This window comes from Dromiciops gliroides, chromosome 2 (genome assembly GCF_019393635.1).
Source record: "Dromiciops gliroides isolate mDroGli1 chromosome 2, mDroGli1.pri, whole genome shotgun sequence".
Lineage (NCBI taxonomy): Eukaryota > Metazoa > Chordata > Mammalia > Microbiotheria > Microbiotheriidae > Dromiciops > Dromiciops gliroides.
Genome location: NC_057862.1, coordinates 8,761,247 through 8,787,308, shown reverse-complemented (window position 1 = coordinate 8,787,308; position 26,062 = coordinate 8,761,247). Strand labels below are relative to the sequence as shown.

The 26,062-nt window shown below is 44.4% G+C and overlaps 1 protein-coding gene across 2 annotated transcripts in view; it reads left to right on the top strand.

The window, feature by feature from the left end:
* The window catches only part of DOCK1 (dedicator of cytokinesis 1), a 586,118-nt gene that overhangs the window by 164,181 nt on the left and 395,875 nt on the right, over positions 1 to 26,062 (top strand). For both annotated transcript variants that reach the window (XM_043984307.1, XM_043984306.1), the window contains exons 24-25: positions 16,556 to 16,626; positions 18,323 to 18,429. In XM_043984307.1, the coding sequence (XP_043840242.1) occupies positions 16,556 to 16,626; positions 18,323 to 18,429 (178 nt within the window). The remainder of the gene's footprint in view (positions 1 to 16,555; positions 16,627 to 18,322; positions 18,430 to 26,062) is intronic.

Here is a 26,062-nt window from a genome sequence, read left to right as displayed (position 1 = left end):
TTGCTCTTGCTGAAGCTGAGCTTGAAAAGGCTTGTCAAATGCTGCAAAGCCCTCTGTTCTCCCTCCCTCTCTCTCCTCCCCCTCTCTCCCTCCCTCTCTCTCCTCCCCCTCTCTCCCTCCCTCTCTCTCCTCCCCCTCTCTCCCTCCCTCTCTCTCTCCTTTCTTTTGGGGATCTCTTCAGTTTCCATGGATTTACTCCATACAGATGACTATGTACTTACAGTCTCCTCTCTACAGATTCCACTCCTGTCTACACCAGCAGCTGGCTTGCAGACATTTCCCATTGGCCATCCCTCAAGCATCTCAAACTCAATCTGTCTACCACCCTCTCTTCCCAGTGTGCCTACTTCTGTTGAGGTACCATCATCCTTTCAGCCACCCAGGTGTGCAGTGACTGAGTCATCCTGGATTCTTTGCTCTCTTTGGTCTGTTATAACCAATTCACCAATGCCACATGTTGCTGATTCTCCCCTTCAGCATCTCTCTCTTTTTTTTTTTGCAGGGCAATGAGGGTTGAGTGACTTGCCCAGAGTCACACAGCTAGTAAGTGTCAAGTGTCTGAGGCCGACTTTGAACTCGGGTCCTTCTGAATCCAGGGTCAATGCTTTATCCACTGTGCCACCTAGCTGCCCCAGCATCTCTTGTAATTTTCTGGTTACTCCCACAGCCGACACCCCAGCTCAGGTCCTCTACCTCTGCCCTGGGCTAGTGTAATATTCTTCTTCTCCTTTTTTTTTTTTTTTAGTGAGGCAATTGGGGTTAAGTGACTTGCCCAGGGTCACACAGCTAGTAAGTGTTAAGTGTCTGAGGCCGGATTTGAACTCAGGTACTCCTGACTCCAGGGCCGGTGCTCTATCCACTGTGTCACTTAGCTGCCCGTAATATTCTTCTAATTTGACTCGGTGCCTCAACTGCTTCCCTAATCCTTTGCACATTCTTTGCACAACCACCAAAATAATGTTCCTCAGATACAGATTGAAACCTTCCCTGCTCAAGGAACTCCCATGGTTTCTGGGATAAAGTACAAATTCTTCTGTTTGGCTGCTGCTGAAGGTGGTTGTGGGTAGGCTGGGTGGGAGAGGGGCTACCTATTCCTGCTGTTGAATTCTTATTTAATTTCACATTTATGGGGGAAGTAAAGCCATTATTCTCATAATCCCACAGCTTCTGTGAGACTTTTTGCAGAATAACCTAAAGAAAATAACTACAAATTCATCAATCAGTAAACATTTATTAAGCACCTACTGTGTAATAGGCACTCTGCTAAGTGTTTGGGGATACAAAAAGAGATAAAAAACAGTCCCTGTCAACCAATATGTACAAAGCAAGCTATATAGAGGATGAATAGAAAATACTTACGTGACAGATGTCATTATAATTAGGGCAGAGGACACCTCTCCCTTTAGAAAGACGTCTTGGTCCTGTGGACTCTTCTCTGAAGAGCGCTCCCGGCTCCTTTCTCAATCGTGATTGTGTCCAGTGCCGGGTTTCCAGGATGGAGGAGTGGGTTGTGTAGCACCTCTCCCTGTTCTTGCATGCATCCTTCTGTGAGCTGGCACTGAGAAGGGTTAGGTTCCTGCTACTCCATTCCCCTGACATGGGCCAAGTCATTCCTTTCAGATTCCAAATGAACCCCTGTGTCTTATTGTGTGATTTCAGTGTCTAATTCTGGATGTCTTTCAGACCGTGGTTCCGTTTGTTTACCAGAGGTAACCAGCAGCCTCCACCCAAATGCTTTCAAACAGGGCCTTGGAATTTTCCCTGTCTCCTATTTCTGTCCTTTGTTCAGTGATGGAGCAGAAAATCTACCTTGAGAAACAGAAAGTTTCTGCTGCTTGTACTTCTCCTCCTTGCAGTTTTTATTGTCATTTAAATGTGACTTTTTTTTCTGCCTCATTAGTAAGCTTGGGAACCAGCAGAGTCTGCTGAGAGAGGAACATGCCATTTAAAAAAAATACATTTTATTGATTTCTTTTGTCTGTACATCACACTGATTTCTGGATAGTAGACTCCCTCTCCCCACTACCCGGATTCCATCTCACATTTGACTTCTCCTTAAAAGCACCTGTGTCTGACAGTTTCCCCAGCCTTTAGCTGAGGCAGCTCTTGTCCCTCTGAGGAGCGGGGCAAAGTGGGTGTCATTGCTGATTCTCTGAGACCATTATTGATTTTGAGTTACTCAGAACTTAGCTTTTTGGGGGGTGGACTTTTAAATATTGCAGACAGTCTGTATAATTGCTGTTTTGGTTCTACCCATTTTCATCTGGATCAGTCCTTTCAAGTCTTTAAATACTTCTCTGAATCCCATCCACTCATTGTTTCCTGTGGGACATGCATGAACCACAGTGAATCCAGCTTTCCGAGGACACTCCAACCGCAGTTTCTAGTTCTACCACAAAAAAAGGTTGCTATGAACCTTTAGAAAGGAAAGTGTCTTTGACCTCCTTAGATTCTATACCTAACCTTGGGATAACTGGGTCAAAGGGCATGGGTACTTGTCCTTTTTCACGAATAATTACAAATGCCTCTTCCCAAATGTTCAAACAGTTTTCAGTTAACTACCATTGTATGATCCTGTCTCCTGTCTTCCCAAAGCCGGGCCAACTTTGAATCTTTCTGTTTTTCCATTATCTTTACTTATTTATGGATATCAGAGTTGTTTAAAATTTTTTTATTAGTCATTTGTAGCATTTCTTTTTGGTCATTAACAATGTGCAATTCTTTTGAAAACTATTCCTATCTTTTGACCACATCTATTAGAGAATGGCTTTTGGTCTTATATATCTCGGTCAATTCCCTAAATATTTAAATATCAACCAAACTTTTGTTGAGATTGAAGCCAGGAATCTCATTCCCACTTTAATGCTCTTCAAATCCTGAGACATTCCTTTTTTACAAAGTTAATTCAAGAATTTAAATTTCCAGACTCAGAGTCTTATACAGAAATGTGTGCATTTTGCCGAATTGCTTTTCATTATTCCAAAGGCTGTGTTTTGTATTTGCAGTTTTTTTGGCCTTTTCTTTGCAGTTAGTCCCTGAGCATTTGTGTTACAAAACTGGGTAAGCTTGGGATCTTCTTAATCATGTATACTTGCCTTTAATTATCCTCAAAAACGAACATGCAGGGGGCAGCTAGGTGGCACAGTGGATAGAGCACTGGCCTTGGATTCAGGAGGACCTGAGTTCAAATCCAGCCTCAGACACTTGACACTTACTAGCTGTGTGACCCTGGGCAAGTCACTTAACCCCCATTGCCCCACAAAACAAAAAAACAAAAATGAACATGCAAACTCTGTGTTCTTAGTGGGTGATGATCACATCCTTTTTAGACGAGAAAGATAAGCTGGGGACCAGTTATTATGGTCTGTATCCCCACATTTGTGTATCTCGGCTTGCTCATCATTGTAATATTTAAGTACCAGGTTGAAGGCGACCTAGAAGGGTTTTCTGTCAACCCGTCAATAAACATTCATTATTTCCCAAACGCTGTTCTAGAGAGACAAAGAAGGAAATGAAATAATCCCCACCTACGTGATACTTCTGTTCTACTGGGAGATGAGCCTGTGTCCCCGACATTTAGTGCAGTGCTTGGCACATTCAAAAGTGATGCCAACTACCTTTTTTGAGAGGGAGGAAGAGGAGGGCATCCCGGCAGCCTTAGGGATCAGGAAAGGCCTCCTACTATGTTTCACATTATATTTGAGCTGGATTCTGGAGGAAGCTCAGAATGATTCTAAATGTAAAGGTGAAGAAGGCTTGTATTCCAGGCATGGCGTCCAGGCAAATTGGAGGGTCACATGAGGGGAAAGCCAGGTGTGCCATTGGTGCATCCTGAGACAGCCCAGCAGAAGGTCTCACTGCCTCCAGTGGAGGCCTGGCACATAGTAGGTGGTTAACAAGTACTTACTGACTCGGTGCCTTTGGGCGCCGTCCCAGGGCCTTCAGCTGTGACTGTGAGGCTTCCCAATGAGAGAAGGAGGCACTGTCTCCTTTGTGTACCTCCCTCCTCTCCTGTGCTGGCGGTGAAACCTCTGGTCATTTGGGACCCTCCGGCCTTTCTCAGAGTGAGGGTCCTCTAGGTATCAGGAGCATGTCTTGTCAAAGCCCTTCCAGGTTTTTCTGGCTTGTTGCCCTGCCCTGATTGTTTGCCTGCAAATGAAGGGACACCTCTAGGTCTTTTTCTGTATTCTCTTGCCTTCTGTCTCCACGGCTATGGATGCTGCCCGAGTTTGGATCCAGGCACTGGCTGCCTAAGTGGTCCTTGTAGATGCTGAGTGGTTGACAAGGGTAACCCACGATGTCCTGCTGCCCAGGGCATGCTGAGAAGCGGGGAGGGACAGTGCCAGAGGGCACAGGGTTACATAATCGAATGACTGCCCACTGTGTCATGGTGTGGACACCCAGGGCTAAGCAGCGCCTGAAATCCGTCCCATTGCCTAGAACCTGTGGCACCAGAGGACTGAGGGCAGGGAACGCTAGTTTCTGAATTTTAAACTCACTGGTAGTAAAACAAAGCACATCGCGCTTTAGAGTCCTCCTCATCGGGATGACGGGTGAGATTTTTAGAGGTGGAGTGAGTTTGTTTTCTCTCTGTATGCCCTAGGCTTCCTTCTCTTCCCTGCCAGTAGCTGGAGGGAGTGACATGGAAAACAGATAATAAGCCTGTCCTGCATTTGGTTCTGGGTGACTAACACCAAAGAGAGGGAGAACATAGGGAGAGAATACACGACCATGGCCCCTGGAGGAGTCTCGAGCCATAGGCTAGAGCCTTTCAAATGGTGAGCTCAGAGAGTGTGAGCTCAATGGAAGACCCACTTTGGAAAGGATGCATGTGTGGGGAGAAGGTGGGTAGCAGGCACTCCTTGTTGGAGGCTAGAACCCGGAGTCCAGAGCTGGGAGCCGGGACCCTGGAGCAAGCTTGGAACTTGGAGCTCAGAGCTCAGAGCCCATCCCCTGGCCTGCATAGTCATTTCCCCATCACCTCCACACTAGGCTGTCTAACTCTCATCCTCCTCCTCCTCTCCCACTCAGTGAACAGCGGGCTCTGCCCCAGGATGTTGGCTCCTAGGAGACAAGCTTTACCTTGGCTCAGCCACCATGTTGCTTCTTGGGTACCATTCATAAACCTTACTGCCACCCTGTGCTCCCATACCCCTGCATAGGCATTAAATGTCCCTACTATGGGTAAGCTCCTTAGGGCAGGAACCACCTTGGCAGGTACCCAGTGCTTACAGTGACAAGCTCATAAGGAGCACTTATACATTTCACTCTCTCATGCCCCCCCTTTCTCTCCTCTCCCCTCCCTCCTTCTCCCTTTTCCCTCCTTCTCTCACCTCCCGGTCCTTCTCTTCCCCTGCTCTCCTCATTGTGTGTTCCAGAAGGCAGTGTGGTTTAGTGGTTTGAGAATTGATTTTGGCTTGAGAGAAACCTGGTTTAAATTCTGGCTTGTCATGGATCACCTCTGTCAGAGGGAAAATTGCTTCATGTATCAGGGGCGCTATTTTTTTATTTGTAGAATGAAAGATATGTGAACTCTAGTCCAAACTGACTTTTCATCCTCACCCCTCATTTTTTTTTTTTTTGGTGAGGCATTTGGGGTTAAGTGACTTGCCCAGGGTCACACAAGTGTTAAGTGTCTGAGGCCGGATTTGGACTCAGGTCCTCCTGAATCCAGGGCTGGTGCTTTATCCACTGTGCCACCCAGCTGCCCCCCTCACCCTTCCTTTTAAAATATTTTGCATTTAATTTTCTTTTCTTAATTACATGTAAACAAAAAATTTTAACATTAAAAAACATTAAAAAAATTTGAGTTCCAAATTCTCTCCCTCCCCTACCTTCTCCTTGAAAAGGCAAGCAATTTGCTATAGATCATACATGTTCAATCATGCAAAACATTTCCACATTAGCCACATTGTAAAAGAAAATGTGGAAACAAACCCCCCACCCCCAACAAAACAAGGATAAAAAAAGTAAGAACCTGCTTTGAACTATATTCAGACTCTTATCCATTCTTTCTCTGGAGGTGGAGAGCATTTTTCATCCTAAGTCCTTCAGAATTGTTGTGGATCATTGTATTATGGAGAATGACTAAGTCTTTCACAGCTGATCCTTATATCATGTTGCTGTTACTATGTACAGTGTTCTCCTGGTTCTCCTCATTTTACTTTTCATCAGTTCATGTGTCTTCCCAGGTATTTTCTGAAATCTGCCTACTCATTTCTTATAGCATGCTAGTATTCTGTTACACTCATATATCACAACTTGTGTAGCCATTTTCCAATTGTTGGCATCACCTCAATTTCTTTTCTTTGCCAAAACAAAACAGAGCTGCTATAAACATTTTTTGTACAAATAGGTTCTTTTCTTTTTTCTTTCATCTCTTTGGGATATAGCCCTAGTAGTGGTATTAATGATTCAAAGGATAGGCACAGTTTTGTAACCTTTTGGGCATAGTTCCAAATTGCTTTCTAGAATGATTGGATCAGTTCACAACTCTACCAACAATGTATTAGTCTTCTAATTTCCCCACATTCCCTCCAAAATTTATCATTTTATTCTCGGTCATATTAGCCACTCTGATAGATGTGAGGTGATATCACAGTTGTTTTATTTGGATTTTCTAATCAATAGTGATTTAGAGCATTTTTTCATATGATTATAGGTAGCTTTGATTCCTTCTTATGAAAACTGCCTGTTCATATCCCTTGACAATTTATCAATTGGGGAATAACTCTTATTCTTATAAATTTGACTGAGTTTGCTATATATTTGAGAAATGAGGCCTTTGTCGGAGAAACTTGCTGTAAATTTTTTTTCTCCAGTTTCCTGCTTTCCTTCTAATCTTGGCTACATTGATTTAGTTTGTACATAACTTTTTGATTTTAACGTAATAAAAAATTTCCATTTTATATCTTGTAATGTTGTCTAGCTCTTGTTTGGTTATACATTCTTTTCTTATCCATAAATCTGACAGCCAGGTAAACTGTTCCTTGCTCCCCTAATTTGCTTATGGTCTCTGGCTCTAAGCTCAGGTGGAATCATTGCTATCAATGTATAAGCTGGGAGAATGCTGGGTTAGGGAGACGCTCTTATGTATATTAGGCAAAAAACTGTCCAATTGGGCACCGTCACCACTAAAAAGAATTCTACAGCCGTCTTTCCGTTGGAATTTAAAGTCCTTCATTGACTATTTCCTCGTTCCCTTTCCTGCCTTTTCCTGTTGCTCAGTGTCCCCCACTGCAGTTTCACTGAGCTTGCCTCCTTTGCTCTTCCTCACCCTAGATACTCTGTCTCCTCCCTCCTTGCCTTTGCCTTGGCTGTCCCCCATGCCCAGAATGCTCTCCCCTTTTGCCTCTGCCTCACAGAATCTCTGGCCTCTTTGAAGACCCATCTCCAGGGCTGCCTTCTACAGCATGCCTTATGGGCTTTCCCACCAAGGATGCTGCTCCCAAAGATATCTTGAGTCAATGTCATACAGACCATGCAGACCGTGCACTCTATGTACCTGCATATGTAAGCTCTGTGAGTGAAAGGGATGTTTTCATCTTTAATTTATCTGGCAAATAGCATAGTTCTTGGCACGCAGCAGGCACTTAGTAGATGCTTCTGGGTTTCAATTCAATGGGATTTCATCCCAAGCACCACCAGACTTTGAATCGTCCCCTCTTCCTTACCTCCCATGCCTTCCTCACGGTTACAAAGGAATGCAAGGGGAAAGAAGGCCATTGAAGTAGGGCTTGGATGTGCCCTCTTAGCTGGTTTCCTTCCATTCCCAGGGTGAGAATGGGCCTTGACAAGATGCTTTTTAGCCAGTGGTCTTCCTGTTGAGAGACCTTCCATCTCAAATGCTGTCGAGCAGTCCTCTGACTTTGGACATTGTCTTCTTCCTGCTGGAAACACGGTCTAGACCGGTAACCTATTTCCACCCAGTTCTAGCCTTCGTACCTCTTCAAGGTACATTTGTGCTGTCCTCTAACTTTCACCATGTAAACAGTGAAGCAGCTCTCTCCCCATTGGCCAGAGGAGCCATTTGCCCTCTGGGTCTTCTAGCTTGGAGCCTGTCACTAGCCTGTTAGCATTTTACCTTTATTGCTTCTCATCAGCGGCATTTTCAGAGGCAGTTCCTCCAAAGGAGAGGTTTCTCATTCCCTGAGCCATGAGGTTTTCATGCTACCAGATTTCTGATTCTGCTGGAAAACTCTCAAATTTGCCATCTTAGTCCTTCCAAACTTAGCAGAGCCAAGGATGTTGTCCATGACCCAAAGTAACTGCATGTCCTAGAACACAAACATACCTCAAAATGCATTTATTAAGCACTTCTGATGTGCAGGCTTAGCCTCTCACTCACCCATCAGCTTTAGAGAAGCAGAGGAGTTCACCCCCCACTGTAGAGCCATGCGTTGGCTTGATGCCAGGGGTTCTTTCTTCCACCTTGGATCCATTCCCCTATACTTTTCTAGTCTCAGGTGTCATTCACAGAAGAGCTGTGTTTAGCAGAATAGAATGGAAACTCTTCGAGGACAGGGATGGTTCTTCCTTTATATCCCTGACTCCTGGCACAATGTCTGACACCTAGAAATCGTTTAATAAATACCCTCCCACCACCTAATGAATAAATCAGTGTTTGTCAAGTTGAATTGAATTAGTTTATTATCAAGTGATGATGAGGTGTTGATGTTCTAAGGTGTATATCGTGTCATGTTGTATGTGTTCTGCCCCAACTGACTTTGTTCTTGACTTTTGATGCGTCTGGTTTTGTAAGTAAATAATATCAATGTGAATGATAATCAGTGTGATGAGGAGGCTTGCAGAACTGACACTGTCTAAGCAATTAAATTTTCCTTGAGATAGGTCCTCTCTGCTGAAACGTCATTTTGTCAACAAATAAATTAATGGGACATTGCATGTCTTCACTGTGGAGTTCAGGCTTGACATTGATGTGACATGTATTCTCCCACAGGGCGAGGAAGGGGGATTGAGCGTCTTAGAAATCTGCTTCTATAGATCTTGTGTACCTATGCTGAGTGAAGCCAGGATATTTTCTATGGTGGCTGAGAGATGGTCAGATGCCAATATCCCTTCAGCAGGTGGGCATGTGGACTGCCAAGGTCACCTCTCTACAGCATTTGTCTTGGCAAGCTGTGCTGTCTTAGGGCCTACCAACCCCCTACAGCTGTTTTTATTGGATACCTTTAAGACCATTTGGAGGCAGCCAGAAGCCAGGGCTGCGAGTGAGATTTGTGGATTATATCTCTCTTCACTTGAAACCTCTAAGTAAAATCAATTTAATATTCATTTTCTTGAGAAATATGTAAATTAATAATTGCTTCATACATTATTCAAGAAAAAACTTATTTTTTATCATTGATAGCTCTTCTAATCTTATATAAAGATATGCTAATGGATTTAATTAAAATAATTATCCTGAATAATGTAGCCTGAACTTTACCCTAAAATAGTACATATTAATCATTATCACTAGTAACATTTTTAGCCAGAGAGGCACTTACAATATTAAACAGATCCCAGCAGCAAAGTACAAATTTTTTTGGGGGGGGGGGGTGGCGTCGCGTCAGGGGGCTGCTTTGCTTTACAGTCTTTATTTGCAGAAGTTTGACAGTCAGGTTTCCATAGAGAAGAACATAAAAATGATTGACTCTCCTGGGTCGAACTGTTTCATCCATTCGGGAAGTTCCTGCCTTCTCTATCATTTGTCCTGCCCCCTTGTTGTTTTCACTCTTGCTTATGCTGGAAGTCTTAAGGAGTGTAAGCATTGCTCGGTCCTTTGTGTCTGTTAGGAATGTGTTGTCCCTGCATCTCTGGTGGGAAGGTGAGGGACCTGCTCTGTGATTGCTGAGCCCGCGGAGATCTTAATTAGAAGAGAGGCTTCGTTTAAATACATTTGTCTGTTATTTCTTAGAAGCAGCGATGCAAGGAACCTGTTCAATGGATGTGTTTGACTCTTACCTCTAGGACCAAACCCCAAGTTCTCCATTCAGTATTTAAACCTTTTGCTATCCTGGCTCCTCCGTCCCTTTCTTCCCTTTCCTGGACGCTGTGGTCCTGGGATGTTGGCCTCCTTTGAACATAACCCTCTGTCTCTCTTCTCCAGAGCTTTGCACTGGTGACTCCTTGTGCCGGGAATGCCTTCCCTCCTTACACCTGCCTCTGAGCTTCCCTGGCTAAGTCTCTACTCAAATCTCAAATCCCACCTTCCACAGGAAGCCCTCTTTGTTCCCCCCAGTTCCTAATGCCCTCCTCCACCACCCCCCCCCGGGGGGGTTATCTTCCATATGTGCTGTGGATCTCCTATATGTGCCAAGTTGCGCCCATGCTCTGTGTCCCATTAGTTAGTCATTAGCCCCTTGCAAGCCTGGATTGTTTTATTTTTGGTACCTGCATCCCCAGCACTTATCAGCATACCCAGAATATAATAAACACGTGTGGACTGAATGACCGATTAACCCGCTGGGCATCAGTTCCACCAATTGTGATTTTAGTAATGTCTAAGAAACTGTTGTCCTTCAGTCAATGAATTTTCTTGTGTCTACACCAGAGTTAGAGATATACTGTGCCTAATCCATTGGCTAATAAAGAAATGAAAGGAGGGAACTTATTTAGCACAGTAGAAAAGTTTAATTCTGAGATTCCAAACAATCAATCAACAAGTATTTAATTAGCTTTTATATTAATTAATTATTATGTCAATCAGTCAACAAGCTCCTGTGTGTCAAGTCCTGTGCTTGCTGGGTCCTGAGGTTACAGACAAAAATAAAAATCAGTCCCTGCCCTCAGGGGTCTTCCATTCCACTGAAAGCAATAACATTGATTACAGATGCTGTCCCTAGAATAGTGGCGATAGTAGATTGGTAATTTTTAAGTTAATTCAGTGACTTAAGAAGAGCCAAATGGTCATTGTAGTTTGGAAGTTAAGGGACGTGAGGTGCAGGCCAGTGCTGTCTACTAAGCCTGTGTTAGCTGGCTCTCCTGCGCCAGCTGCCACCCCGGCTGAGCATTTGGGTTACTCTTCTGGCCTGGTTGAGCCTGGTGTATTCTCCTTTCCATGACCTCAATTCTTACTGTATTTCTGTGACTGCATTCTTTAAGCTCCACATATTTCAAACCAGGGAGTTAGACACACAATACAAATATGTACTCTCTCCTCATTTTTAAAAAGACCTTTATCTTTCCTTTTTTTGTACTTGCTCGTTTTCAGATTGGCTAGAAAATTTGCGACTCTCTCTTTGGCGCCCTACCAAGAATTCTGAACTTGGGAGTCAACAAATCCTCCTTTCCCTCATGTAGAAAATGAGAAGCCCAAACAAGATAATTTCTAATGTTCCTTCCATCTCTAAGATTATCTTATTATACAGATAAATATAAACTCATAAAGCACATCACTTGTGCTTTTCACTGAATTAAGCATAAGGTCTCATGTGTGAATAATGCAGCTAGATAAATGCTCAGTGATAAAATATTTATATTGTGAGTAGCTATAGGCTGCTAATTATACTAATAATCATAAAAGATAGTAAAAATCGATTTTATATTAATGATCAACTAGAAATTGTCACGAGGCCATAGAACTAGGAAGCCTGTTGTCCCAGTGTGTTAAAGTTTAATTTTATATTATTGAATTCAGCTGGGATGAGAGTGAAATACAGGCTTGGGAGGGAATGCTTGAGAAAATATTTGAATATGGATGTGTGAATGCATATTTGTAAGGTTAAAAGAGCTGGAGGAAAAACAATTGTTTAGATTGTCAGCCTACCTGGAGAGGGTACTTTCTTAGAGGCCAGATGGGGCTGGAATTGGAGTGACTGAGGGAAAGTGATAAGGAAATGACTAACAAAGTCCTGGATACAGAAGGTCACTGATAGGGGACAAGATTAAGATTGTGGGGCCAAAGTGTCTGTGGGCATTGAAGTAGGTGGAGAAAAGGCTTGAGACTGGGGTTGGATGATCCTCATTTGAATGTCAGTTACTTCCTATTGGGATGACATTGGGCGCTTGACTCGCCCTCCAGCTTTCTCATCTCTCAAAGGAAATTTTGACTGGCTGACTTTGGAGATCTCTCCCATCTCTGATTCTTGACTACATGGCCTTGGGCAAGTTAGACTGTTCCCCTCCAAAGGTAGAAGCTTGACCATGAATTCCTGCCTGTGAGCTTACATTTAAAGATGTGAGGGACCTGAGAAAACTCTCAGAGCTTTGAGATTTCATTAGGCCCCAATTCTCTGGCTACTGGCTAATGGACCATGCTTTTATTAGTGAAGGCCTTCATGAGAGGAGGAGGGAGGAAGAACCAAAAATACACTTAGTATAACTCTAAGGAAAAGAGCTCGCACTCCCCCCCCCCCCCCCCCTCTCTCTCTCTCTCTCTCTCTCTCTCTCTCTCTCTCTCTCTCTCTCTCTCTCTCCCTCTCCCTCTCTCCCCCTCCCTCCTTCCTTCCCTGTCTAGATATATGTTGCTTTATACATTTCAAAGTGCTATACAAATATTACTTCATTTTTAACCTCATAACAACCCTAGGTGATGGGTGCTATGACTATCCTCATCTTATAGAAGCAGAGGTTAAGTAACTTCCCCAGGGTCACACAGTTCGTAGGTGCCTGAGGTCAGATTTGAACTCGGGTCTTCCTGACCCCAGACCTAGCACTCTATCTACTGCATCATCTGGCTGCCTGAGGAATGAACAGAGGATGCATGAAAGCCAATGGAAACTTTAGTGGGAGGGATGTACAAATTCTTAAGGAAATCTTATGTGTTTAGATTCGTATATTTGACTTCAGGTCTCAGCTTAAGTCCCACCTTTTCCAGAAGGCCTTTTTCCCTCTTAAATTTAGTATCTTCTCTGTGCTGATTTTTCCAACTTACCTTGTCTAGGGCTTATTTGTACATAGTCATTTACATGCTGGCTCCTCAGTTAGTCTATGAGCTTCTTGAGGGAAAGGACTGTTTTTTTTTGTTTGTTTGTTTGTGTCTTTCCTTGTAAAGCCTTTCAAGACCTATCACTGTATCCAGTATATAATAGGTGCTCAATAAAAGATTATTGACTGACTAGTGGTATAGCGCCAGTTTATTTTGGTTTTTTGGTTTAATATTCCATTGATCAACTGATTCTCTAGATGTATTTGTACTTGAAACTGATTTTAAGGATTTCCCTGTACCAAAATATATCAATCTTTACTGTACTCTGCCTCTGTGTGTGTGCATGTGCACGTGCATGTGCGTGCACACATTTAAGCTCCACAGGAAGAAAAACTTGCTAACAGTGAGAACTGTGAAAAAGCAGTGTGTGTGTGGCCTCAGGACTGTCCCTTTGGGCTCCCCTTTCTTGGTGATCCTTTGGGAGGCCAGATGCCTGGCCCTCTGGACGAACTGTTGCAGAGAGGACTCTCATTCAGATCTTGATTGGATTCCATGGCTGTTGAGATTCTTTCCTGTTCTGAGACTCTCTTGTATTTGATATCAAGAGACGTGATGTGCTATGTGGTCAAACAGTAGATCTTCTAATTGTAGTGAAGAGTCATGGGGTGCGTAAGGTGTGCACATATTAACTAAAACTTAACCCTGTGAGGCGGTTGCTCTTATTATCCCCATTTGATAGATGAGGACACTGAAGCAGACAGGGGTTAAGTGATTTGAATTCAGGTCTTTCACTCTGTCTACTAGGTCAAGTAATTATAGTTAGACTCATGAATTTTGAGATGTGTTTTGTAATTTCTGTGCCACTCCCTTCGCCCATTGTCTCCCTAAAGGATGATATTCCATTGCTAAGTATAACTCCTAGTGAAATGGATTAAATATTCTTTATTAAAAATTAATCATCATTTACTAAGTGCCTTCTATGTTCCAAGTACTGGCTTAGACTTGGGGTTCCACATTTTATCAGGTCAAACAATATATATGCCTCTAAGTAGGTAGACATATTTCCAATATAAATTAATGGTAATTTTTTTGAAGGGGGCAGGCAATATTAGCAAGTGATGAGATCTTGGGCAGGCTTCATGTAGGGGTTTGCATCCAAGTTGGGCTTTGAAGGAAACAGGTTTCCAAGAAAACCTCAATCCCACTAGCCTCCCCCCACCCCAAACAAAACAAAACCAAAAAACAACAACCCCAAACCTCCAAAACCTGATCCACTAAAAAATCTCCCTAAGATGTTTGTTCAGAAGGTTTGTGCCTGCATGGGTAGCCTTCTCCTCTTCTTGCTTGGCCATAGAACGTCCCCGTCACAGCTAACTAGGGGAATAGGTGTTGAGCACTCTTCGGGGCCCAATGTGCCCCAGTTAAGAGAAGCCTCTTGGCCTGTGGGTAGCAGAGCTGAAGGTGGTTATAAAAGTCCCAAGTTTATTTGCTGATGTCTTTTTTTGTTGTTCTTGCCATCTTCAAACAGCATTTATTAACTCACCTGCAGGCTGAATGCTTTGTTGTATGCAGGATATAGGAAATGACACCGACATGTTCCTTGCCCCCCTGGAAGCTTACAAACTAGCCCAACATAGAGCCCCAAACTGCAGCCCCCTGGTGGGATATGCACGTGAACACACTAGTTGTCAGGAAAATATATTCTTGTTTGTTTCAAAACAACTCAGTGGGAATGGGAGCAGATTCTTTGTAGCCATCATGCAATGACTGAACCTAAATCTTTATAACATAAATAATTGATCAATATTCCATTTAAATATAATATTTTTGCTTGTGATGTTACATAAATCCATTAGAACCCCTTTACCATCACTGGCATTGGGTCATAAAATCACTGCATTACCTAAACTTTTTTTTTTAATGATGGATTCCTATGGGTATTTGGATTTATTTTTCCAGTTGTCTGTTTGAAAGACATGCACATGCATATACATATACATGAAGTTGAGTTATTAGAAAAGTCTGGCATCTTTTGAATTGGAGGGGAGGGGGCTGCAGAAGGGATCATGAATGATTATTGCTGAAGGAGATTGTAATGATGGAAAAGCAGTGACTCAGTGGAAGAGAATGGAATTCTCAATGGAGAAAGGGTTCCTGAGCCTGTTGGCCCACCTTCCTTGGATGCTAGGACCCAACAGACCCAAGTGGGCCCTGCTTTCAGCCCTCACAGCCAACATCTAGGGAAGCAACTCCTGTGGAGACCCTGGGCTAGCCGTCCTTACCCACTGCCACACACAGGGCACAGAAGCCAGCCTAGTCACAGCAGCAAGGCATCCTTGGGGAGAGATTGGGCCAGCAGGTGCCAGGCAAATCAGACCAGCACCCTGCCCACCAACTCTATGGTAGCCTGATGGAGACAGCCCGAGATCCTGAACCCAAGAACCTTAGAATAGCCATGAGCCCAGAGCCTGCAGTCAGCATCTAAGGAAGCAATCTCTGTGGATGTGCATCCTGGCAGCTGCTCCTGGAGGTGCTAGAGCCCCCAAGATCCAGAGGAAGGAGTTGTGGCCACCAACATCCTTGGCCTTGTCAAATGGTTCCATGTCAGAAATGGATAATTTCTTAGTAGGATTGACTTGAAAGAAGAGGCATTAAGACATTCTTTGCCAGTGTGCCCTAAGGACCATGGGATTTGTTCCATCTCACTTACTTTTCTTTTTACATTTCGTGGTCTTAGCATAGTGATTTGCACATAGTAAATGCTTTATTCATTCATTCCATTTTTAGGAGAGAATCCTGCTGTCTTTATAAGACATTATACTTCTAACATTTCTCAAACATAGGAATTCAAAATGTCTAGAGGCAGTTTGGTGGCACAATAAAAAGTCTACTGGACTTGGAGTCAGAAAAACCTGATTTTGGGGGCAGCTAGGTGGCGCAGTGGATAAAGCATTGGCCTTGGATTTAGGAGGACCTGAGTTCAAATCCAGCCTCAGACACTTGACACTTAACTAGCTGTGTGACCCTGGGCAAGTCATTTAACCCTTATTGCCCTCCCAAAACAAAACAAAACAAAACAAACAAACAAAAAACAAACCAAAAAAACCAAAGAAAGACCTGAGTTCAAATATTGCTTTAGACAGTGACTGGCTGTGTAACTCTGGGCAAGTCATTTCACTTCTATTTGCTTCATTTACCTTCTCTGTCAATGGAGGGTATTGAACCTCATTCCTCTAAGGTTCCTTGCAATTGTAGCTCTGTGGTCTTTGGACTCTTTCACTACTGCAAATCTTCTGGGCAGCTGGGTGGGGCAGTGGATAGCCCACTGGGCTTAAAATCAGAAAGACTCATTGTCATGAGTTCAAATCCAGCCTCAGATACTTACTAGCTCTGTGACCCTGGGCAAGTCATTTCACCCTGTTTGCCTGAGTTCTTCATCTGTAAAATGAGCTGGAGAAGGAAATGACCAACTACTCCAGTATCTTCACCAAGGAAAGCCCAAATGGGGTCATGAAGAGTCAGACACAAGTGAACAACAGCAAAATATTTCTGAAATTCCTTCTGCTTTGATCTTTTCCTATGTTTTAGAGTTTTCAGCAGTATTTTTTATGGGATTGTTAAGTTGCTAATACCACCATACTAGCTTTGGTCAGATAACCCTTGTCCTTTGTTATTGATTTTCAGGGGGCTGCCCTGAAATACTTACCCACGATTGTCAACGATGTGAAATTGGTATTTGACCCCAAAGAGCTCAGGTAAGGGAGAATCATGGGAATCTTCTGTTTTGTATTTGCTATTGTTCTCAGTAACAAGTATACTATAATTGTCATGTATATACATCAAGACTTTTTATTGAACCAAAAAGTAATTTTGGAGATTTAACTCGTGCTTTTTTTTTTAATATCCCTTCCCAATGAATACTCAAACAATTTCTCATACAAAGAACTTTAATATTTTACTCTCACCCTTCACCATGACTCATTGTAATACAGTGCTAATCTCACATCTTTCATGGCTCTGCCAATGGAAGGGAAAGGAATTCTGGTATCTCCTTCCAAGCTTGAAAGTGACAGACAAGGTCATTGGTCCAGCTTGAAGAGGATGACTTTCTTTTTGGTCACAGGAACTCTTAAAGACCATTTTACTAAACTATCCGGTGACTGCAGTCAGCATTGGTGGTAGAAGTAAAGTACATATGCCCAAAACATTACCAATTATTGAAACAGTTGCGTATTATTGATAGATATATTTAATGTCTGCCTGTTAATGAATTTCTTGGTGTCGGACCAGGCTACAACTGATAGTGCATCCTCCCCCTTAGACGCTGGTCTGCAGTGCTATCAGAGGATCATCAATTTCAAGGCAGAAAGAACCTTTTTATTTAGTCCAACACCATCAGTTTACAGATGAAGCAATTGAGGTCCAGAGAGATGATAGAATTTAGTCATGCTCACTTAAGTTGTATGTTGTAAAGCCTAGAAATGTCAGAGCCAGATGCCTTTTAAAATATTCTCCCTAAAGAATTATTGGTGTCCTGAAGGATACTAAATGCCATTTTGGTCTTTTCTGTATATCTTAGCAATGAGGTTTTCCATCATGTGTACAATTGGTGGTGGGGGCAGTATTCTAAAAAAATACAGAAGATTCTGCCCTTAGGTACACTTTCCTTCAGTGGAAGGAAGCAAAATTCTGATATTTTCTAAACCAAGAAACTGCTTACCAGGAACAGGAAGAGAGATGCCATTGGAGATCTCTGAGAACATTGCAAAAAGGAGGGTTTCGCATGAATGGTCTCTTTGTAAAGGGGGACAAACGCCATCTCATGTGAGCCTCACATACAACAACTTTGTGGGATATCTGTCTGCTTCTGGACTTGTTATGTCCATCCCATAGGGCAGGAAGGCAAAAGGAAGAGGCTGAAGTCCTTGCCCAGTGTCACAGGTAATACGTGGAGGCAGAATTGTTACCCAGGGCTTCCTTACTCCAGTCCAACATCTCTTACTCACTTGTGGGCTACAAAAGACTTGGCCCTTTCATTTTGAGGGGATCAAGGAAGTCTAAAAAAAAACTGAAATAAGAAGAATACAGGTTCTTTGATCATAGGAACCTAGATTTAAGATTGGAAGGGATCATCTAGCCACTGACTCCAGCTCCCTCATTTTCCAGATGTGGAAATGGAGGCAAAGGAAGCTTCCCATTTTTTCACAGCCAAGTTGGTGAAACTGGACTTGATCTCTGTACTTCCTGACTCTTAGGTTCCTAAACTCAGTCAGGAGGTGTCAAGGGTAATGTCTGACCCACATCATGAAGACCTCTTGATCATACCGCTTTGTATGAAGATCAGTTTTCCCCCAGTGTCTTGATACGGCCTTTCTTTTTACCAGCGACTCCTTTCTTTGGCTTTTGGAACAAAATCCCTAATAGGGGTCCTTCTTTTTTCTCTCCATGCAGCAAAATGTTTACAGAGTTCATCCTCAACGTGCCGACGGGCTTGCTGACGATTCAGAAACTCTACTGCTTGATTGAAATCGTTCACAGCGACCTCTTCACCCAGCATGGTGAGCCAAAGGCCAACAATCATTCAGTTGTCACGTTAGTCATTGTCTGGAGGCCTCCACAGGCTGGTGCCGGTGCTCCTCCTTTGCACAAGGCAGCAGAGGTTTCCTCTCTTACAAGCAGAGGGAGATTCAGTCCCTGCCAGAAGATGCTAATTGACGTGAATCACAAATGATGGCAGAGATATGCGGGTGCTAGTTCCTAGGTGTGCTGGACGGTGCCACCAATCAGCAGCCATTGTCCTTGGGACTCGGCTCTGCACGTGCTGATGCTAGGAGGCTTTTTTCAGGGGATGAGCGGTCCAGCAGCAGTCCTCCTTCCAGATGATTGTTGAGAAAACTGCCCTTTTCCTGGAGTTTTGAAACAATGGCTGTGGTTCACCCTTTGTCCAGTTTGCTTCCACATTAATCACTTCTCAGTGCTTTTTATTGAGGTGAAACCCCCTTTCTAATTTAATCAGGCAAAGGTGGGCAGATCATCATTCCGTTTCTGTTTGGATGAGTGGGATCCCTATTTGTGTTTGTAGAGAGCACTTCAGGCCCTTATCAGCAATGCTCTTGATAATTTATCTGAGGCCCTTATGAAGTCCTGGTAGAGGAGTATAGACTGAGGCCTTCTCTGAGACAGATACTGTGTTTTGCACTTTTGGTATGCGATTTTTGTTTAAAAAAAAAAAAAAAGAAAAGAAAATTTTTGTACTCCTTTTTGTGATTCTCATTGAATACATGGGGAAACCGAGGCAAAGCTAATGGACTGGCCTGAAATGAAAACCTCCCTTTGACTTCCAGTGCATTCCTAAAGTTTTTGGCCCCATTTGATAGCATTAATTAGCCTTTGCAAGTTTTTTGGGGACACTGAGAGGTTATGTGACTTGCCCACCAACGCCCCACTAATATGTGTCAAAGGCAGAGACTTGCACCCAGGACCCGTGTTAACTCTGTCATACCTTGCCTGACTTACCCAGTCATCAGTATTAAAGGGATGATGCCAGATTTTAGTTGCAACTCCGGATTGTCTTTTTGTTAAGAGGAATATTTTTCAGTCTGAAAATGTTCCCTGGTATTCCTGGAGGAGAAAAAAAAAAATCAACAAAGGAAGTGGTTAGTGATCAGAAGAGGCGAAAGGATGACAGTAGGGTAGAAGGAGACCCGGGGAAAATCACCTTCTGTTTCTCCATGGCAATGTACATTTTCATTCTTGATGCAAATCAGACAGAGAGGAGGCCAGAATGAGGATGGGCTAAATCCGTGAGAGGTGGCTCGGAGCTTGTGTCCTAGAAGTAGTTCTCAGATCGCACCAGCCATGGGCAGCCTCCTGAGGGGCAGCTTGTCCTGGGCAGCCAGATCTGCCTGCCTGGAATCCCTGTCCAGGGGCTGCCGGCCGCTCTTTAGAAAAAGCAGTGCTGACCACTGTGAAAATCCTTCCTGTCCCGAGGCTTTGCAGCCTGAGAAGTTCTCCAACACTCAGGAGTCCTCACGACGACTCGCTTTTCTTTATGTGTGGCTCATGTGCCCCCCAGAGAAGGCATGGGCGCGTTCGCTTTTTCTGTTTTGGAACCACAGCCCCTGGCCCAGTGCTGGGGCCTCTGTGGCCTCACAGACGGGGCTGACCTTGTGTTGAGTTTGAACTTATTCCAAGCTCCTTCTTCTCCCAACTCTCTGAGAGGGGGGCCAGGCTTCGGGTCACATAGTTAGGAGGGACTTGGTGCAGCTAATTCAGTGACCAAGCATTTATTAAGTCCCCCAACTGCCTTGGGTCACATTGTATTTGTTCTGACCACACTTATCTACGATTGGCTGCGCTGTCTTTGCTGATAAAGTGTGAGCTCCTGGGGAGGGGGGAGAGCTACATTTTTCCTTTGCATCCCTTTCCACCTGCAACTGTACCTAGCATACAGTAGGTGCTTAATCAAGGCTTGTTGACTGACTGATTGAATGATTAGGGTACAGAAGCATGGAGCTGGAAATGTCTGTGCCCGTATTCGAACTCAGGCCTCCTCAGCTTCTCCATGCTTTCCAGTGTACCATGACCGCTTGTCCATTTGTATTAATCTGCATGCTCCTTGATTCTCAGAAATAGCTACCAGCCATCTCATCGGCTCGTTAGGGGAGATTTAATAGTGGATCTCCAGGGAGGTCTCATTACAGAGATTTCATTACTTTTACAAAATAGACCACCCTACATTAGCTATAAATAATTAAAGTTAAGCCACACTCATGAAGAGGAAAAGCAAAGACCCAGAGGAGGAGAGATGGCATTGTCTTCTCTCTCTGGCTGCCTGGATTTACTTCACTTGTGCCATCGCTTCCTGATTCAGGTGGCATCTCCCAGGAGTTTTCTTGTTGGGCCAGAATTAGCCAGATCCCACTATTTCCTGCTTCTTAGTCTCAGCCCTGTGAGATTGAGCTGAAGGTGGCATTCTAGACTGAGCTTCCTTTTACAAAGGCTCAGGAGAGAGTCTCTAAAATCTATCACAGGCAAGATTTCTGCCACCATTATTGTGGGGTTTTGGTGTGCTGGTGGGTGTCCTGTGGTTAGGGGGTTCTCCAGCATGCTAGTGTGGGCTAGGGTGTATTAGGTGGCCCTGTTGGCTGCATTGTACACTTCCATACAGTGGGCAGAGCCCCCGTTGGCCATGGGTGGAAGTGATCAGGCTAACATTCCAGTGGACCTATTTAAAAAGGCTTGCTTCCTGTGCTGATACTGGGACCACTGTCATGCCCGTGGAAAGAGCTCTGGGATTGGACCCAGGAGACTTGGTTTCATTTCCCACCTTTGATGCTTCCAGTCTGTGTGAGACTGAGCGAGTCACTTTCCCTCTTTGTGCCCATGCAGGGCTGGGAACGCTTGTGTGCCCACATTAGGAGTGGGTCCTCTGAGGAGACCCCCTGGCCAACCGGCAGTACCATGGAAACGTGCCCTCTCATGTCATGTTTCTTGCTCTTGTTGTCACTTCCCTCTGACTTTATCTGATGAGTTCAGCTACACGGGTCCTTGGACAAATCCCTAACCTGCTGCTACACTCAGTTGCTCAGGAAGATAGGATGGTTTCTCCTCTTTTCCTCCCTTCTTCCTCCTCCCCCTCTTCCCTTTTTTACTCCTCTTGCTCCTCTCTCCTTTGTCTCTTTCCCCCTTTCTCCTCCAGTCATGCCTTTAATCACCTGGTTTTTGCCTTTTTGTTTAGGGAAAACCAAGTGACTGGCCTGGCCCCTTTCAGTCCCCTGGCTTTGGGGATGGTTTTGTTTCTCTTTTCCCATCCTCCTCTCCTGAAGGATGCGGTCACTAGGGATTCAGCTGCTATGGTGTTTTTTTTGTTCTTGTTTGTACCTGGTGCCTGGCACGGCCGACCCTCCCTTGATCCTTGTTCATGGCCCAAGATGTCCAGACCCTTTGTGGAATATCATCTTTTTTAGTAGTACCATTATACAGCTGCCAAGGCAGCTGGTCTTTCCACCTTGACTGCATGTACCACTGATCCTTGACCAGTTACTACTCCTGCCCTTGATGTCCTGCAGGAGAAAGACCCCAGGTGTTGAAGTCTAGATGCCTTTGAGCCAAGCTTTTGTCTCTGCGTGACTCTGCGCACATCGCTTGGTTTTACTGAGCCTCTGTTTTTGGAGCAGCTAGGCGGCCCAGTGGATAGAGCCTTGCACCTAGAGTCAGGAAGACCTGTGTTCAAATCGAGCCTCAGACACTTATGAGTTGTGTGACTTTGGGTAGATCACACAATCTGTTTGCCTCAGTTATCTCATCTGTAAAGTGGGGTTAACCCAGGGTGGTTGTGAAATAATAGTAAAAGCACTTAGCACAGTGCCTGGCACATAGTAAGTAGCTGTAAACATGCTGTTGTTGGTATTATAGTCATCATTGTCGTCGTTGTCATCATCTTCCCAATGGGGATAATAATAATACTCATCCCTCCCTCCCTCCCATTGTTAGTAGGAGCAAAGGAAATCACGTCTACAAAGTTTTTTGGAAAGATTTCTTGTCATTCCTTTCTTTGGAGGCTCCCAAACATCATATCTCACCCGCACACCCCACGGGCAAGTTACTCTGATTTGGAATCTTGGCCTGTTTCAGCAGAATGGAATCAGAATGGAGACCTGCCTTAAAATTCTCTTCTGCAAACAAATTGATTTTTTGACTTTGTATGAGTTTATTCATAACAACAACAATATTAGTTCACTTTTGTAATTGTTGTCATCCTGAATTCCTAATAACCACTAAATCGTTCTTAGCTCCTAGGCGCCTCCAGCAACACCCAGCTCACGCGTTAGGTAAATGTCTAGTTCAGCATTTGAGTCGCCTGGTTATTCAGCACACAAGTCTACAGATTAAAGGACTGCTTTGGGTGAAGTCATTGGTTATTTAAAATGAAAAGCAGGACTATACCTTCTGATCGTTTTTGGCCTTATGGGTGCTAGCCCCTGTTAATTTAGGGGTCCAGTAGGAAAAAGTAGGTCCCAGTGGGCAAAAGGCTTTCCCCCTTCCAGATCTCATGCCAGTCTGTCGGTACAGTTCTTCTGCATTAATGTCATGTTGGCTACTGTGGGTTATTAGAATTGGGTTCTTATTCCCTACTAGATGAGGAGCTTTGGGAGGGCAGGCTCTGGTGTCTGCTTTGTCCTGATGTGTCCTCCTAGAGCTCACACCTCTTCTACCCTGGGAGAGGGTTGTTCACTTTTATATACAAAAGTCTGGCAGCCCCTTGGTTTGAGGAATGCCATTGACTCATGTGGTATAATATTAATAATATTACTATTATTATCATTAGTAGGAATATGTGCTATGGTAGTATAGTAATATAGAAATAAATACAGCAATAAAATACAGAAATAAATACAGTGATAAAATAGGAGGAGAAAGTGTCCAATATTGCATAGAGAGCTGACTTTGGATCTAGGAAGACATCTGGGCATAAATCCCTGCCTCAGAGAGTCACTAACGCTCTATTTTTCAGGTTAACTTCTAAGTTCTAGGTTGCTGAGCAAGGACCAGTCCTGTACTGGGGAAGGAGTTTCCCCCATTGAAGTTGCATATTACCAGTAAATAACTAGTCTTGGCCCTATGGTAACAAACAGTAGAGGACCCCCGTTGATGTAACACTTTCAGATTGGCCAAGCACTTTGCCCAGGTTAATCTCATAACATATATAGCATAATGAATGTTGAGAGAAGATTCATCCCCATAACTTGCTAGACCCCAGAGAGCCATTATCATCCTTCAATGGCCAGAGATTGGGGAAGAGTGTAGCAGTGATGGTGCAGATGATTGGATGGAAGACGAGCCAGAAATGCCCACATAGGAATGGAAGGAATGAGTGAATGAGACACATTTATAACAGAGTGAAATGGTGCCTGCCTCCTTATGTTATAATCGGGAAAGTGACATGTTGAGGTGACGTGGTGACTGGGGAGACCGTGTTTTGGTTTCCAAGGTGTTGATGCTGGTGAGTGAAGGCCAAGGATATTTGAACTGGCCATTTCTAGTATTGGTGCCGGATTGATGTGGCTCTTGTTCCAGAACTAGAACTTGGGGGCCAGTGGAAGATACGCATATAGAGGCTAAGGGTCCAGTGATCTGGAGGGTGCACAGAGATGCCTTGGGTGAAGGTCAGGTGTGACTGAGGCTGCTTTTCAATGAAGCGGTCACCACAGTGAAGAGTTTTCCAAGAAAATAGGACTGTGCTAGCCCCAAGGGGATTCCAGACCTGGAACATCCAAAGTAGATAGACGTGTGAGAAGAGAGTGAGGATATGGGGTAAAGGATAAAACAACTTTACTTCTCTTTCACAGGATTGGTCAAAACAAAGTTGCTCCATGAGAATTTCCAGCTCATCACTCCCTCTTGAGGAAGGAGTTGCTAATCTGCCCTGTGAGGGAGTGGTCTCTCACTGAGTCATACTGTTACACTAGCCTACCCTCAGAAAGGTGCGCACACCTTCTAGGGGGGTGCAGACCAGAGAGTGACCAGTGGTCAGGCCATATTGGTTGAAGAAATGGGCATGGTGAGCTTGGACAGAAAAGATGAAGTTGATCGGTTGTGATAAGGGAAGGGTGATTGCACGGAATCTGCCTGGCTTCAGTGGGCAAACCTGGGGGCAGTGGGAGGAGATGGCAGAATGGTTTCTGTAAGGAAACCTCTTCTACCCCTTGGCCCACTCCAAAAAGCAGCATCGCCTCTGTCCAGAGCAAGTGAGCTCTCCTTCCCTGTTGAGCTCAAAGCTGGCCTTCTATGACTACTGGTTCAGGATTCCTGGATGAAGGTTCTTATCAAGGTTTGGTTGGGAGGGATGATCTCTGAGCTACCTTCAGCTTGGGAAATGCCAGTGATTTTCTGTGAAAGCTGGGTATGCTACACACAGGCCTTGTCCTCAAGAAGCTCCTGGGCCCTTGGGCAAGGACGGTCAGCAACAAAGGAAAAGGAGTGAGGGGGACGCCATCCTACCAATCTCTGTGTCCTTGGAGTAACAACGGGTGTCTTCAGTGGAGCTGGATAACTGATGGGGGCTGGGCAAAGAAGGAGGCCTGGCTTTTTGTCCCATTGAGCTCCAAAGCAGCAAGCTATCTAAGGAGAAACATCAGCGAGGCTGGAGAACTCGTGCCTGGGACTGTGGGGCAGGAATCTTGATCAGGAAATCAGGAAGAGGCTTTCTCTGAGCTTGGGGCTCCATTTAAACTCCATAAAGGAGAGGAGAGAGAGAGAGAGAGAGAGAGAGAGAGAGAGGGATGTGTGTGTGTGTGTGTGTGTGTGTGTGTGTGTGTGTGTGTGAGAGAGAGAGAGAGGGGGGGGGAGAGACAGAGAGAGACAGAGATAGAGAGCGAGGGAGAGAGAGAGAGAGAGAGAGAGAGAGAGAGAGAGAGAGAAGAGGGAGGGAGTGTGTTGTGTGTTGTGTTGTGTGTGTGTGTGAGAGGGGGGGGAGAGACAGAGAGAGACAGAGATAGAGAGAGAGGGAGAGAGAGAGAGACAGGGAGAGGACAGAGAGAGATGAGGGAGGGAGAGAGAGAGAGGAGGGAGGTGTGTGTGTGTGTGTGTGTGTTGTGTGTGTGTGAGAGAGAGAGAGAGGGAGAGACAGAGAGAGACAGAGAGAGAGAGGGAGGGGAGGGAGAGAGAAACTGGGCAGTTTTTGTTGTCAGGAGAGTAGACAGGGATGAAGAGGATGAACACCCACTTCAGTGTAGATACTACCCTTGAGGAATCATCTGACTCTGGGTTATTAAATTAGAAGCATCTGTTCTTCTCTTGATTGACTAGCTTGTCATGGGACAATGGTGCACAGCTGTCTTCTTACCATATTGTCAAAGACAGAAGGGCCCACAGAAGGCACAATCAGATCTTGTAATGATTGGAATGATGCCACCTGCTGGAGACTTACTGTAGAAGAGCTCCGCCCATGAGGCAAAAGTCTTTGAGGGCAAGACCATGCGTCTTTTTGGCGTCAGGAAGTGACGTTTGCTTGTGGGAGGAAGAAGGGGGAGCCTGGCACTCTGACTGGGGCTCTTTCCTGTGGATTCCAGTAAAGAAGGGAGCTAGAAAGATGCTTTCCCTTTAATAGATAGATGAATCTAGGCCTTTCTCTCTCTACCAAATTCTTATTCTCCTTAATAAATGCTTAAAAAGCCTAACTCTTGCTAA